The sequence below is a fragment of the Podarcis liolepis genome (assembly GCF_965112155.1).
Source record: "Podarcis liolepis genome assembly, chromosome: 11".
Taxonomy (NCBI): domain Eukaryota; kingdom Metazoa; phylum Chordata; class Lepidosauria; order Squamata; family Lacertidae; genus Podarcis; species Podarcis liolepis.
The window spans coordinates 3,937,693-3,953,701 of NC_139565.1; the positions used below are offsets into that span (position 1 = coordinate 3,937,693).

The 16,009-nt window shown below is 46.8% G+C and overlaps 1 protein-coding gene across 3 annotated transcripts in view; it reads left to right on the plus strand.

Moving 5' to 3' along the window:
• VPS13A (vacuolar protein sorting 13 homolog A) overlaps window positions 1–16,009 on the plus strand; it is a 152,658-nt gene that overhangs the window by 108,269 nt on the left and 28,380 nt on the right. For all 3 annotated transcript variants that reach the window (XM_083464715.1, XM_083464716.1, XM_083464717.1), the window contains exons 50-56: window positions 170–316; window positions 9,162–9,290; window positions 10,148–10,281; window positions 11,728–11,857; window positions 12,589–12,821; window positions 13,452–13,605; window positions 14,550–14,696. In XM_083464715.1, coding sequence (XP_083320841.1) covers window positions 170–316; window positions 9,162–9,290; window positions 10,148–10,281; window positions 11,728–11,857; window positions 12,589–12,821; window positions 13,452–13,605; window positions 14,550–14,696 — 1,074 coding nt within the window. The remainder of the gene's footprint in view (window positions 1–169; window positions 317–9,161; window positions 9,291–10,147; window positions 10,282–11,727; window positions 11,858–12,588; window positions 12,822–13,451; window positions 13,606–14,549; window positions 14,697–16,009) is intronic.

Sequence of the window (16,009 nt, forward strand, 5' to 3'; positions counted from 1 at the left end):
GACAGAATTTGCATTGATCTGTAGAATGCAGTGTGAATTGTATCCCCCAATTTTTCTTGCAAAAAAGTTCACAGATTGTGCAAACAACAATAACTACACACATACAGTTTGGGGGCACCCTTAATAGTAATGAGACTGATGTACACTAAACATTTTTTGTCTTTCCCAGGTTGGTGTCACTATACATAACAGCAGTTTCAACATCACTAGAATAGTGACTTTCACGCCTTTTTTTATGATCACAAACAGAAGTATGCATACTTTAGAAGTAGCTGAAGAGGACAGTGAAAAGTGGATACCAATAATTTCCCAGCAGGTAAGTCTTTTGGGGTCTTTTTTATTTTGAATTTCTTCTAGTATCTGGGGCACTTGTAAATCATTTCTTCTTCCCATCACACACACAGTTCACCACATAAAGTGCTGCTCATTCTAAAGTTGTCTGATTCTGAACTACACTATGCAAGCTTAAAAATAATAGAAGGTTTAAAATCCTTTTTTCTTTGCCTATCTATTTCCTTTGCTATACACAGCAAAGGAAACAGTTGCACTACAAACTGTATATAGCACCCTGTTAGTAGCTTATGTTAATAGCAACATTTATTCTGCCTTAGTCTTCATTAGCTACTAACATGAGTTTGACCAAACTGTGGGAGGCAGTGGAAGACAGAGGAGTGCCTGGCATGCTCTGGTCCATGGGGTCACGAAGAGTCGGACACGACTAAACGACAAGTTTTCATCAACATCAATATAGGATTCTGTAGCCTTGGTTAATTTTCAGTTCATTTGTTCTCCCTCCCCACCTTTTTTTTAAAGCATCAATTTGTAACAAAGTGTTGGTACCATTTTGTTCATCTCTAAAGAATGACATTAATGTATTCATTCTCACACACCAGAAATTAAGTAAGGGTTAATAGGCTCAATCCACTGGTTGTCTCTGCAAGCCGTCCTGACCCTTCTTGACAGTGTACTCACTTGAGCAAAATTAGTGTGTGGAAATGGGAAGTGATGACTACTGTAATTGGCAGCAATTCCTATGAATGCAGTGTTTGAGGGGAAAAGAAATATCAGGCTAATTAAAATTGCAACTGTCAGAGCTGCTTGAAGATCCTAGCTCACAGAGGATCACGCTAGCCAGCGGTCATTAAGTAAAAGTCTTTATTGAATTACAGTTTCCATTCTCACGCTGCTGCGCGCAACTCTACGCCTAGTAGCTAGGTCGGCGAAGCTCCGTCTGAGTCTCCGCCCTGTGTGCACCAACTTAATATCCTAGCCTTGCTCCACCTTTTCCTCCTGACTGTCCTCCTCTGGGTCCCTCTACCCCCCGGGGCTTCTTCCTTCCGGGATTCTTCTGACGCTGACCCAGACCCTCCTGCCTCCTTGCGCCGGGCTTTAGGACCTGGCTCTCTTTCGGGGCTGCTTACTGCGCCGCCTTCCTCTGCATTTGAACTTGGCGCGCGCGCCCAACCTTCCACTTTCCTCTCAACCGTTTCTTCGCTCCCCGATGGAGGTGTGGCCATCCCCGACTCATGTCCTCCCTCCTGTGGAGGTGTGGCCACTCCTGACTCATGTCCTCCCTCCTGTGGTGAGCTGCCAGCGCTTCCCCCCTGGCTCCCTTCCTCTTCCCTGCTTCCTGGCGGTGACGCTGGTCCCGATTTCCAGCTGCTCCCCCCTGAGTCCTCTCTGGCTCTGTCTTCCTGGGGTGCCCCCCTAGACTCCCCCCTTGCCCTCGCCACTGGTGCTCCTTTCTGTGAATCCTCTGATTCACTGGAAAGACTAGGAGATCTCGGGTCGTCGTCGTCACTCATCTTTTCTTCTGCCTCCTCCCCTTCGCTCTCTGTTTCCTCCCTTGCCCGTGCTTCTGCTCCTAAACCCCTGACATCCATCCCCCCCTCGAAGCCCCCCATTCCCCCCTCCCCTCCTTCTGGTGCTGGAGCTGGGGGCTGCTGTTGCAAAGGGACGAACGTCGGGTATCGGTCGCTTCCCGTGGCAGGCCGCCATCTGAAGTCTCCCGGGTCTTCCTCCCCGCTCTCGTCGACGACAGTCACCTCCGCTTCCATCTCTGTGCCGCCGTGCTCGAAACCAGGGTCGTCCCCGAAAACGTCCATGTCCGTCTCTCCCTCACTTCCTCCTGTCGGTGTTGCTCGTCCTGGGCCTTCCAGCCACCGTCTGCGCCACTGCTCCTCTGGCCTATCGTCCCACCAATACGAGGGTTCTGATGCAGATCCCGAGGGTGACCCCTCCGGGGAACGGACGTCTTGTGTCGGGTCCTCGTCCGAGTCGAACCCCCGGAAAGTGCTGGCCGAAAGTGTGGGCGTGAAAAGCCAGTCGTCAAAATATTCTGCTGGCATAGGTCTATGGGGAAAGAGGGCATGAAACTCGTCTTTGAGGAGAGGTTCGTCCAAGGCGTAGCCCGGCACCCAGCTGTTCGCACTGGCCGGGGTGCCCTCCTTGGCGAGAAAGTATTCTACCCCCTCTTCCCCCCATCTGGAGTCCAAAATCTCAGTGACTTCGTTGATGCGCTCCTTCTGTGCCACTTCCGCGTGCCCTGTTCTGTCTCTGACCGGACTCGGCGCTGTTCCGGGTTCCTGGAACCTGTGCGGTGCCTTGTAGGGAGTGAGCACCGATCTGTGGAATACCGGATGCATTCTGGAACCCTCCGGAAGTGCCAGTCTGAAAGCTACCGGGTTGACCTGCTCTTCGACTTGGTAGGGCCCCAGTTGCTTATGCCCTAGTTTCTTCTTGGCCAACGACCTGGCCGGCACTGCGTGGGCTGCTAACCAAACCCAGTCTCCCACGTGGAGCTCTTCTCCAACCCTTCTGTGCTTGTCTGCTTGTACCTTGTATGCGTGCTTGGCCAGCTCCAGGTGGCGCCTCAGCTGATCGTGGACCTCCTGCAGCTCCGACGCGAACGCATCTGCTGTCTGCGGCTCCCCCTCCCCCATTCTTTCCAGTCCCGGGAAGGTTCTGGGGTGCCTCCCGTTGTTGGCGAAGAACGGCGTGACTCCCGTGGACACGTGCTTCGTGTTGTTGTAGGCGAACTCGGCAAGCGGTAGGTAATCCACCCACGTCGCAGGCTGTTGATTTGCATAACATCTCAGGTACTGCTGCATGATGGCATTGACCCGCTCCGCTTGCCCGTTGGTCTGCGGGTGTCTCGCCGACGCCAGGTTGATCTTGACGTTCAGGAAGCCCATCAGCTTCTGCCAGAAATTCGAGATGAACTGCCGCCCCCGGTCGGACAGAATAGACCGTGGCAGACCATGAACCTTGAACACGTGGTCTATGAACAGTTTGGCGGTTTGCTCCGCCGTGGCCACCTTCGCACACGGAATGAAATGCGCCATCTTGGAAAACAGGTCCACCACCACCAGCACTGCCGTCTTGCCCCTTGAGCTGGGCAGATCCGTGACAAAGTCCAGAGCCACCCTTTCCCAAGGTTCGACCGGAGTTTGCAGCGGTTCCAACAGTCCGGCCGGCGGTTTGTGCACTGGTTTGGCCCTCTGGCAGGTGTCGCACCTCGCCACGTAGTCTGCGACCTCCCCTCTCATTCCAGGCCACCAGAAATCCCTGGCTACTAATTCCACCGTCTTCTCCTTGCCAAAGTGCCCGGCCGTGGGCGCGTCGTGCAGCTGCTGCAGCACCTTGGCTCGAAGTTCGTCTCCCGGCACGTAGATGGCCCCTTTTCGGATGAGCAATCCATCTCGTAGCCGGAAACCGTCGGCCGCTGCCTTGCCCCTCTGCACCTCTGCCATCTTTGCTTGTGCGAAGGAGTCCTCCTGCAACGCACGTCGCACCGCCTCTAGATCCACGGTCGCCGCGGCGCACGCCCACACTGCTGGTGCGAAGATGTGCATGGCGGCCGCTGGCGTTGCGTCCTCCAGATACTGTGGCTTACGGGAGAGAGCGTCTGCCATGATGTTGGTGTCCCCCGGGACATACTCTATTCGGAAGTCGAAGTTTGCAAAGAACTCAGCCCAACGTATCTGCCTCTGGTTCAGGAACTGTGCCGTGCGCCAGTGCTCTAGATTCTTGTGGTCCGTGCAAACCTGCACCGTGTGCTTGGCGCCGATCAGAAAGTGCCTCCACGCCTTGAACGCTGCGTGAATGGCCAGCAACTCCCTGTCCCAGATGGTGTAGTTCTGTTCGGACTTGCTGAGCTTCCTGGAGTAAAACGCTCCCGGTCGCCACACCCCCTGCGGGTCTTTCTGCAACAGGACCGCCCCCACGGCTCTGTCCGAGGCGTCGGTCTCCACCCTCATCGGCTTGCTGGGGTTGACATGAAGCAGCTGCTCTTCCGACGCGAGGAGACGCTTGAGTGCCTGAAAGGACTGCTCCGCCTGCGCTGTCCAAACGAACTTCTTCTTCTTGGAGCTAAGCGTGTCAGTGATGGCCGCTGTCTGCATCGCGAAGCCCTTGATAAACTTGCGATAGAAGTTCGCAAAGCCGACAAACCGTTGGACCTCCTTCCGGTTGCGCGGACTCTTCCAATCCAACACCGCTCGAACCTTGGCGCTGTCCATGGCGAGCCCCTTGTCAGACAGCTTGTAGCCCAGAAAATCCACCTCCGGCACGTCAAATTGGCACTTCTCCAGCTTGGCGTAGAGCCTATGTTGCTTTAGCCTGCTCAGCACTTCCTTGACGTGTCCGTCATGCTCCTGCTGCGACTCCGAAAAGATCAGGATGTCATCTAAGAAACAGACGCACGTCTTGTAGAGAAGTCCCGCCAACACGTGATGCATAAACGCTTGAAAAACGTGGGAGCCATTTTGCAATCCAAAAGGCATAACTCTATATTCGTAGGTCCCCAGTGGCGTGAACATGGCTGTCTTCCACTCATCTCCTTCCCGCATGCGAATGAGGTTGTACGCCCCCCGCAGGTCCAACTTGGTGAACACTCTGCCCTTCCGTACCTTTGCGAGGAGGTCGTCAATACGGGGCATGGGGAAGTCCGATGGCCTAGTCAGACTGTTCAAAATCCTGTAATCCACTACCAGTCTTTTCTGGGGCGTGTCCCGCTTCTTAACAAAGAATACGGGACTGCCCCCCACTGCCCTGGACTCCCGGATGAAGCCGCGTTGCAAATTATGGTCAATGAACTCTTTGAGTTCCTGCAGTTCGTCCTCTGACATGGAATACAGTTTCCCTTTAGGCAGCGCCGCCCCCGGCAGCAGGTCAATTTTGCAGTCATATGGTCTGTGAGGGGGTAGCCTGTCTGCCTCCTTCTCGCAGAAAACTTCCAAAAATTCAGCGTACTTGTGTGGAATCGCTTGCAGCGTGCCTAGCAGCAGCTGTGACTCCTCTTCTTCTCCTTCCTGCCTGGGCACGATGCAGTGTTCCGCACAAAAGGAAGAGCCGAAGGTCAGCTGCCTCTGGTACCAAGCCATCGCTGGGCTGTGCTTGTCCAGCCAACTCATGCCCAATACAATGGGCGTGTCAGATAGTCGAGTGACGTTGAAGCTGATGATTTCTCTGTGATTCCCAAGTCGCATCACCATTGGTGGCGTCTGCTTCACCACTTGCCCCCCGAGCAGCTCCCTGCCATCCACCGTGACAACCTGCAGGGGCAGTGTGGCCGGCAGCAACTGCACAGCGTGCCTGTCGACAAAGTCCTGCCCTATAAAGTCCGCATTGCTGCCTGAGTCAATGGTGATTGGCACGTCCATGGTGATTCCATTGGGCAGTTGGAGAGACGCTGTGAGCCTCACTACTGGTTTGGGCGGGAGGGGGTTCACGGGCTGTAAAATCGCTGGGGACTGCGTCACTAACACGTCTGGCTGGGCCCCAGTGCCTCTTCCTCCAGCCAGACAGCCTCGTTTCCCTGCTGTGGTCCTCCTTGCTGTGTTGCTGCAGTCACCATTGCTGAGGCTGCAGTGAGCTTGTGGGGCCTCTGGGGACACTCTTTCGCCATATGCCCTGGCTCCTCACAGACGTAACACTTCCTGTTCCCTCTAGGAGGCTTCGCTTTCACTGCTGCTGGTGCTAGGGCTCTGGTTGCTGACTGAGCCCTTGCACCTCCCACCTCCATAGGTTCGGCTCCTCCTCCTGGCGGAGGCGTGGATTGCGCCCGCGCTGCTTCCCTGGGAAAGAAGGAGGGGCCCCCGGCTGGTTCGCGCCCTCCACGCCCTTCGTCCCTGTTCCACGGACGTCCTTCCAGCCTCACCCCCACTGCCAGTGCCCTCTGAACGACCTCCTGGGTGGTTCGGGGTCTCTCCCCCCTGGCGATCTCATCTTTAATCGAGTTATGCAGCCCCTCCCAAAAGAGGTCTCTTACAGGAGCCGAATCTCTGTCCCATTCCAGGGCACTGACCAAGGCGAAAAAGCGGGCATGGTACTGCCTGACGCTGGCCCTCCCTTGTCTCAGCCCATGCACCTCCTTCCGTGCAAGATCCACGTCAATACTTGATAAAAAACACCCATCCATTGCTTTAATAAAGGCATCTGCATTCTGTAGCGCCGGATCCTTATCTCTCCATAAATTGCGTAGCCATGCTCTCGCATCCCCATGCAGATGGGACATGATGAACCCCACCCTCTCTTGTTCATCTCTAAAGTCTTTATGCAGCAGTTGCAGTGCGCACAGTACGTCGGCTCTAAAGTTGGGATACTGTTGCAGGTTCCCATCGAAGTGAGAGACCAGCCCGCCTGTCCGTCTCGCCAACCCAATGCCCTCCTGCCGGGGTGTCTGCTTTGTCAGCACGTCTAACCTGACCTGGAGATCCCTGCAGGCTGCGGCTGCTTCCTCCTCCCTCTTCCTGGATGCTAGAGCCTCGGCGTTCAGTTGTGCCACCGCGTTTCTGAGTTCCTCTATCTGCTGCTCAGCCGTCATGTCGTCTGCCGTTCGTGAGCTTGCTAGTAGGCACCTGTGTCTCTCCCCTCCTCGAGGCTGTAGATGCCCACAAGTGGAGACGGAGCTTACTGTCAGAGCTGCTTGAAGATCCTAGCTCACAGAGGATCACGCTAGCCAGCGGTCATTAAGTAAAAGTCTTTATTGAATTACAGTTTCCATTCTCACGCTGCTGCGCGCAACTCTACGCCTAGTAGCTAGGTCGGCGAAGCTCCGTCTGAGTCTCCGCCCTGTGTGCACCAACTTAATATCCTAGCCTTGCTCCACCTTTTCCTCCTGACTGTCCTCCTCTGGGTCCCTCTACCCCCCGGGGCTTCTTCCTTCCGGGATTCTTCTGACGCTGACCCAGACCCTCCTGCCTCCTTGCGCCGGGCTTTAGGACCTGGCTCTCTTTCGGGGCTGCTTACTGCGCCGCCTTCCTCTGCATTTGAACTTGGCGCGCGCGCCCAACCTTCCACTTTCCTCTCAACCGTTTCTTCGCTCCCCGATGGAGGTGTGGCCATCCCCGACTCATGTCCTCCCTCCTGTGGAGGTGTGGCCACTCCTGACTCATGTCCTCCCTCCTGTGGTGAGCTGCCAGCGCTTCCCCCCTGGCTCCCTTCCTCTTCCCTGCTTCCTGGCGGTGACGCTGGTCCCGATTTCCAGCTGCTCCCCCCTGAGTCCTCTCTGGCTCTGTCTTCCTGGGGTGCCCCCCTAGACTCCCCCCTTGCCCTCGCCACTGGTGCTCCTTTCTGTGAATCCTCTGATTCACTGGAAAGACTAGGAGATCTCGGGTCGTCGTCGTCACTCATCTTTTCTTCTGCCTCCTCCCCTTCGCTCTCTGTTTCCTCCCTTGCCCGTGCTTCTGCTCCTAAACCCCTGACAGCAACTAAACATGAAAACAGTCTGGTCAAACTTAAGTACTTCTATGTTCCACTGAACTAAGTTAAATGGGTGAAATTGAGGTATTTAATGGTACTTAACCTTGGCTAAATCATAGTTGTGCTTGCCAAGTCACTACATTTCTCCAAGTAAGCACATACTTATCAAGGCTCTTGTTGTTATTGCACCATTTGTGTACCTGATGATTTCCTAAAAGGATGGAATAGGTCTGTTGCCCGTAGCACATACAATTTAAAAATGCACACAAAGAAGGCAGCAAAGGAAGGGAAAGGAAATTGATGGAGGGGTAAACAAGAGAATAATAATTTATTATTTCTATTACATGTTCTTACACTAGTTACCGTGGAACAGAGGTAGCCAACATGGCTTCAGATAATGTTGAACTATGCCTCACATCAGCCCCAGCAATCATGACCAGTGGTCATGAATGACAAGAACTGAAATCCAACAGCATTTGAAGGGCATCATATTGACTACCTCATGTTATTCGGCTATTTACCAAAGGCTTTGAAGGAAAGGTGGGGTTTGAGGAGAGATTTGAATGTTTAAGAGGTAGCCTCACAAAGGCATTCTAGGGGGTTCTTCCAGCCACAGTGGACTGCACAGAACAAGGGATGGGGTTGAGGGAGCTGAGGGTGATTAAGCTGGATGTGCAAAGGTTTGTGATGGGATAAGAGAGTGAAGAGCTGGGGTGAGGCCAGCTGGGGTTTTGAAAGTGAGACAAGATTGTTTTGTAGGGTCCTGGAGTAGACAGTATTAGAGATTTGAGGAGAGGATTTGTGCAGTTGGAATTACAAGAGCGATGAATAATTTTGTCAGTAAAGTTGGATCGATTTCAGGGTACCAAGGTGATACAGTGGAAGAACAGAGATGATGTGATTGCAGTAGTGCAAATTTTGACTGTTTTGTGGGAGACATTCAAAGTGAGTTAGCATCGGAGAGTAAACAATTCTTAAAATGGCCATTTCAGTAAAGTTAAAGTCCACGTATTTATACAAATAGTATTAAATGTAGTCTTTGATTGAGGGCAATGCCCTTTGCTTCTGAAAGCCACATTTTTTACTTTAGTGTTCTTGTAGTTTTCTTCTAGTTTTATGGTACTAGCCTGTGCAGCAAAATGCCAGGCATAAGCTGCTCCACGAGAATGGAATTTATCTCTATCTACCTTCTCATTTGTTTTTACCTTACTCTTACTAATTTTACTCATCTTCTAAAGAACAGATCCATGCAGATTTCTAAAGCTGAAAGTGTAGTTGAAATTTAAAATAATTGTTTCATCTCCCATGTCCAAATGATGTTTAGTAATAGAATCACAATCCTTACAATTACTTAATATTAAGGTAAAAAAGATAAAGGGTTGATTTTTGGAGGCTGCTCTTTATTTTCCATTATGTGTATCCTTACAAAATCATGTATTTATCCTTTTCTTCCCCAGTGCACTCCTTTTTGGCCTGAAAAAAATGAAAGCAAGTTACGTGTTAGAGTAGAACATTCTGACATTCCACCAAAAATTATACGGTTTGATAAGCAAGAAAATTGTTTGCTGCTACATTTAGACAACAGGGTGAGTAGCATAATTTACTAGCTACATAACTTTTAAATGCATGTTCTACCTTTTTCCTCTATCCAAAATGCATAGAATTGAAGGGGATTGCCATGAGTTTGATCCCAATTCCACCCCAAGATAGCTGCATTTAGCTCCCATTGAAACAACTGAGATGTAAGTTAGTCATGATAACCTATCTTTTCATATTGATTTCACTGGAAACTAAGTGCAACTATCTTGGAGTTTAATCCAACAACTAACTAACTTGGAGTGGAAGCCAACAAAGTACAGTCGTACCTTGGATCTCAAATGCCTTGGCTCCTGAACAAATCAGCTCCCAAATGATCGAAACCTGGAAGTGAGTGTTCCGATTTTCGGAAGCCAAACATCCAGCACAGCTTCTGATTGGCTGCAGGATGCTCCTGTAGCCTATTGGAAGCTGTGCCTTGGTTTTAGAACGGTTTCAGGAGTTGAAGAGACTCCCAGAACGCATTCTGTTTGAGAACCAAGGTACGACTGTCATTCAATTAGTACATTTCAGTTACATTTCATTTGTGCAAAGGAACTTCTCCTTTCTCCTCTTCCTGTGCACCTGCTCCAAATTTGCACCAGAGAGTTGGGGGAACTTCCAGAACAGTTTTAAGGAAGGTGCAGTGGTGAACAGGAAGAAGAGAGAAAGGGGATGTTCCGTTGGCACTGCCAGAAGTCCTTCCCTTGGCTAACAACCAGCTCCATATAAAGAAATCAAATGAATACTTTCAAATGAGCAAAATATGCCAAACTAATTCAGCTTTTAGAACTAACATAATTGTTGTGATAATAAATTAGACTAATGAATAAAATCAATTTTAATGCACTGTTTTCATATCTGATAGCTTGGAGGCATTATTGTGGATGTTACACCAGCTGAACATTCAACAGCAATTACATTCTCTAATTATCATGATGGTGCAGCTCCCTTCCTGATAATTAACCATACCAAAGAAGAAATTATTGAATACGGGCAAAGGTACGTGTGGTGAAGGTAGGGGGGGGTTGGTTTATTTATTCTACAATAACAAAACACAGCTCCTTCTCCAGTGGTTCCCCTAAACTCACACCACTGCCACCAGTCTCACTTATTTCCTCTGAATCTTTAACTTACCAAGAACCTGGTAGGGTCAGATACAGGTACTACATATGTCAGAGGTATGGAAATATATTTATTACACAATGCCCATTAAAACTTAATTCAAATAAAGAGAATTTATTCACATGATATACAAGATTTCCTTCTAATTCTATAGAACACAGAACACTGTAGGATTTTGTCACATAGTTGCAGCTGGATAACTCAGTCTTGGTAGAGCATGAAACTCTTAATCCTACGGTTGTTGGTTCGAGCCTCGCGTTGGGTAAAAAATTCCTGCATTGCAGGGGATTGAACTAGTGACCTTGATGGTCCCTTCCAGCTATACAGTTCTATGATTCTATCTGAGTAAATACTGGTAATCAATAATACAAATTCTTTCCTGTATTATCTTACTAGTGCTTCATTGCCAAACAGGTATTGGGTATCTTAAAGAAGTTATTTGTTCAATTTAGCAAAGCAAGAGAAGACCACAGGATACTTGAGAAGTTGGTTCTGTCTCTGATGGCTTTTAACATCTGAACCTAATTCAGCAATCTTCCCCAGTCCCAGACACTTTACGCATGCTGGTTTTTGAATTCCATTCAAAAAGCGAAGGTTAAACTTCTAGGGAGAACCTATTGTACATTTGTTACATTTCTATACTGCCCATATAACCGAGAAAACAATTATATAGGCAGTTTACAGACCATTACCGTTACAAAGTGTAACACTGTGTTTTAAATGACAAAAACAAACACTAAAACCAATGTTAAATAAATTAAAACGGCTAAAACCTCTATAAACAGAGCAGTTTAGGCCAACATCTAGCAAGCATAGGAAATAACTTGGTGTAAGAAGCTAAAACCACTAAAATAGATAATATAATTAATATTATACCTGGGAAAGCAAAAAGGTTTTCATTTGGAGCCTAAAGGTCCATAGTTGCTACTCAACTCACATCACTTGGCTGAGTAGCCTGAGGAAGTGTCTTCAATGAAGATCTCAAGGACTGGCCGGTATATGCAGGAAAAAAAATCATCCTTCAAGTAGTCTAGAAATTTGACAACGGTTACTGAGGACCTGAATGGGTTGGGTTATGACCCTCGTCATGTGACAGAGGCAGGAGAGCAAAGAACTCTGGGAGGCAGGCACAGTCCCCTTCAGTTTTTTCTCTCCTTCCTGATGGATCAGGTCATTTTCTCCCGGCTCTCTCTGACCTTCTGTGTCAGCTAAGTGTTTTTAACTTCAACAGAACTTTATTTCTACTTCTTTACTGTTCCCTCCTATATCTTTTCTCTTTCTAGTATTGTGATTTACTATGTTTTTCTTGTTTTTTTGTTGCAGTTCTCACTATGCAATGGAAGATGTTCTGTCCCCTAATAAAGCAGTTCTGTACACATGGGCTGATCCTGTAGGGTCTAGAACATTGAAATGGAAATGTGGAAAGAGCAGTGGGGAAGTAACTCAGAAAGATGTATGTATGCTACTATTAATAACACTCAAATCAGTGTTGTTTATTAACAGTCAAAGAATCTAATACTTAAAATGTTTTGGCGTAGTCAGGAGCAAAGATCCAGCAACTACAGACAAAATCCATGAGTCAGTTGGATCTGGACTATACCTTTTGTTGTAAGATGGTTTGCAGTGACTTACACAGGATTAGCTCTAACCTGACCTACAAGGTTATACAAGATTCCCAGCTAATTGGGAGCTTTGTTTGTAGCTGGTTGAAACCACACTTTCTTTATTGGATGCATAGTTAAGGCGTCATCTGGATCAAGTGACATAATTTTAGTTGTGTACGGATTGATTTGGGGCCCTGTTGGGCACTGATAACCAGTAGCTGTGTCAGATGTGGATTGCAGCAGCTGATACCTAACAGTAGATGGAGAACCATTTTTGAAAAGATTGTAAGTGTATCCAAACTTGCAAATATATTAATTTCAAATATTTTTATACCCACCCTTCATACAAATCTAAACACAGTTTACAAGAGTAAAATCCAACTTCAGAAAATAAGATATTAAAGGAAAATAAAAGCACCTCACAATGAATTAACAGAGTAAAATACAAAGAAAAACAATCACAGTAACCATGCAGTCTCTCAGTGCATGGTATCAGTAAACTACAGAATCCTTGGTGAATAAAAGGATTTTCCGGAGACTGTTGTCTTGAAAATGAACATTTGCTTGTCTTCTATTTTAGGACTTGATGACACCTATCCAAGTGGGAAGCAAAACTATTTATTTAGTTTCATTTTTTGAAGGCTTGCAGCGAATTATTCTGTTCACTCAAGATGAAAAAGTTTTCAAACTAACATATGAAAGTGAAAAAGCTGAACTGGCAGAACAAGAAATCATTATATCATTACAAGATGTTGGGATTTCTTTAGTAAATAACTATTCAAAACAGGAAGTAGGATACATTGGCATCACAAGGTAGTGTTGCTTTAATTTTAAAAACACAATGTTTTCATTTTAGCTACATATGTTGTTGGATTCAAGTGAACCTGCTTCTGGATGATATAACATAAGAATATGGGCATGATCCAGCCAGTTAAACATTTTTAACAGTGCATTTCTATTCTGATCTCAATATAACCTTACATCCAGGCAGGTGCATATAGTACAGTATTGCACTCTAAGTAATCATTCATTTCAGTGGAACAGTATTAGACACATGCTTAAGTTTTCTGTCAAAATGATTAGGATTTGAAAATGCTTAAGTGTGACTGGATTGTGCTCAGTATAAATACAGTAAAGCCTCAATTGGGGCAAGTTAGAATTGTATCAGTTTCAGTACTCTAAAAATGCACAATAATTTTTGGAGCTTCCAAAAAGTTTTATTAGCGATTAAAGAGATACTTTTGGAACTGGAGTTCTTTTTGCTTCTAACAAAGAGCTCAATTTTCAAGGTTAAATAAATTTCAGAGGTATCATGAAACATCATCATTTATTGGGTTGTCAGGTGATAGTTTTGTTCATATATTTTTTCTGCAAAATATATTGTGTTTGACAACTATCAGGCAGGGTGAAGTTTACTGTTCTATTCTTTATTTTGTTTGCAAGTTCTGATATAATTTGGGAAACGAAACCTAAAAAAAAGTCAAGATGGAGGCCACTGAGTTTGAAACAAACTGAAATGCTGGAGAAAGAATTTAATGACTACTGTGATCACTCACCCACAGAAAATAAAATAGTGGAGCTGGATGATAATACTCCGGTAATGTTAAGGGGAATTTTGTTTGTTTGTCCATTTAAAATACATTCGTAACATAAAGCTTAGCATAACTGGATATTGCTCTTTTACTAGAAACTTGTCAGTACGGGGTCATATTCAACTATGTTTTACTCAGAGTAGACACATTGAAATTAATGAGCATGCCTAAGAAAGTTCCATTAATTTCCATGTGTCTGCTCTGAGTAAAATGAGTTGAATCTTCTGCTCCTTGCCTTGACTTTGTGTCCTGCTGTAATTTGTTCCACAACAGAGGCTTAGAGCCTGATCTTATTTATATTCGCTCCAGGATAAATTCCACCAAGAGTTACTGCATAGAGTTATTACTTTCATCTGCCTTCTGCTGTCTGGATGGGGGGAAAGGCATGAGCACTCTGACCCCTGGTTCTCAGCAGTTGTGGTTCTCCTTCATGATCTCTATACTGTCCCACAGTATTCTACCAATGCATCTTGTCAGCATAAGGATTTCTGCTTGTACAATGGGACTTTCCCCCCTTTCCTCCACCCCATTCCCCGAATCTCCAGATTTAGGGGGGCACATGGTGGGAATAGGGGGGAAACATCCTGTTGTACAAAGTGAAATCCTTCGGCTGATAAAACGTTTGCCTTAGCTCTATGCTGGGTTCCACCCATGGATTCTGCACCTGGGCAGAGCAAAATTTAGAACTTTTTAGTAACAGGTAAAAGTTTATTCTTGACCACCACAAGAGTGAATGCTAAGCAGCCCAGTTGTCTTCTCTCGTGTGTCAGAAGCCCTTGAAAGAAAAATGATTCTCTACTGCTGCTTAAGTACTTGCTTAAATGTGTCCCTTAAATAACATTGACACTTAAGTGGTTATATTTGGCTAGATTCTGACTCATGTTGTATTTGAAAGATTTATAAGAAATGGCATTAAGATCTGGACATCTTTTTCCTTTCAATATGACAGGTCTGCTTGACACCTACCGGTAATAACATGAAAATGCTTCAACCAAATGAAATCCCTGTGAGAAGAAGCTTCTTGCCAGCTTTAAAAGTACAATATAGTACATCTGAACACCAGTCATCCTTCAGAGTCCAGATTTATAGAATACAAGTATGTTTCAAGGTTACCAATAAAGAACATTCAAAACCCTTTAATGTAACATCATAATTGAGACAAGGAAGATAATAAAGTAGCTTTCAGGGTTTTTACCTGAGAATGATGGATGACATTCCTCATAGGGATGCCTCCTGCTGGAAAGAATAGGCAGGGTCCACTGAAGTCTTTTGCCTCCTCTCCCAAGGGAGGGAATCATCCCTCTCACCAGACTGGCCCTGCCTGCAGATGGTGATGGTTGGAGCCTTTTGTTCTCTCTTGAATATTTGGCTTTTCTTGGTCTTGCGCATTTCTTATTGCAGATTTTGTGAGTTGGGTTTTTAACTGTTACTACTGTTTTGGTTATATTTTATTTCAGTACATTACTCCATTGCCCTGTGTGTTTGTGTGTATGCTTCATTTCTTTTTTATTCCCGCCCCCCCCCCCGGTTTTCCCCCTTGTGGTCTGAGGGAGAATTGTGTTTTCACAAGGGGCGTTTTGACTTCATCACGGTTCCCTGGGAGCCCTTACTGAAGAGCAAGAAGCTTAGCAGGTCCCTCATTTACATTTACAATACTGAGCAGAGCCACCATTTTGTTTAAACACTTGTTGCTCATAAAACAACCCACCTAAGTGGGAGCACCATTTTCTCTTTGATCAGACTGTTGCCCGCCCCAACATCACCATTAATTAAGCACTTTTGCACACCAAAACACAGCATCGTTGCTTGGTTCCTGCCCCGCCCTGCATCATTGATCCGTGTGCTTTGAATTTCAGCTTTCTTTAATCCTTTCAACATCCTCTGCCTTTTGAATTTCTGGGGGGTTGATCAGTGCACGGACAGTTTGTGCATGACCAGCTTCTTCCTTCCTTTTTGGCTATTCTCCTGCATAATGGTTATGGCTTTGCCTCTTTCTTCTGCGCCTCTGACCATGAAGATTGTACAGGAGGCTACTGGTCAGACTCCAATGTCACCTTCTCTTGGAGTGCCTGATATTATTAGGCAGGCGCCTCTGATTCACGCTCTCATTCTGCAGGTGGGGTGAGTCATGCTGCTTTCTGTGTGAGTCATATTGGTTTCCTCTCATGGGTACACATCTGCATTCACAAAGAGGTTAAGGACTCCTTCCCTTGTCGTAAACACAGAAGTCAGAAGGCGCATAAGGCCCATAGAAAGCCCATAAGGAAAAGAGTAAGCACCATCCTGGAGGTATATGAGGAATGTCATCTGTCATTCCCAGTAAACAGAAATTCACAGTAAGACAAAATTTGGTTTTTACAGATAATGGATTACACACAACTGAATTCTGTTCAGGACCTGAAATTAATG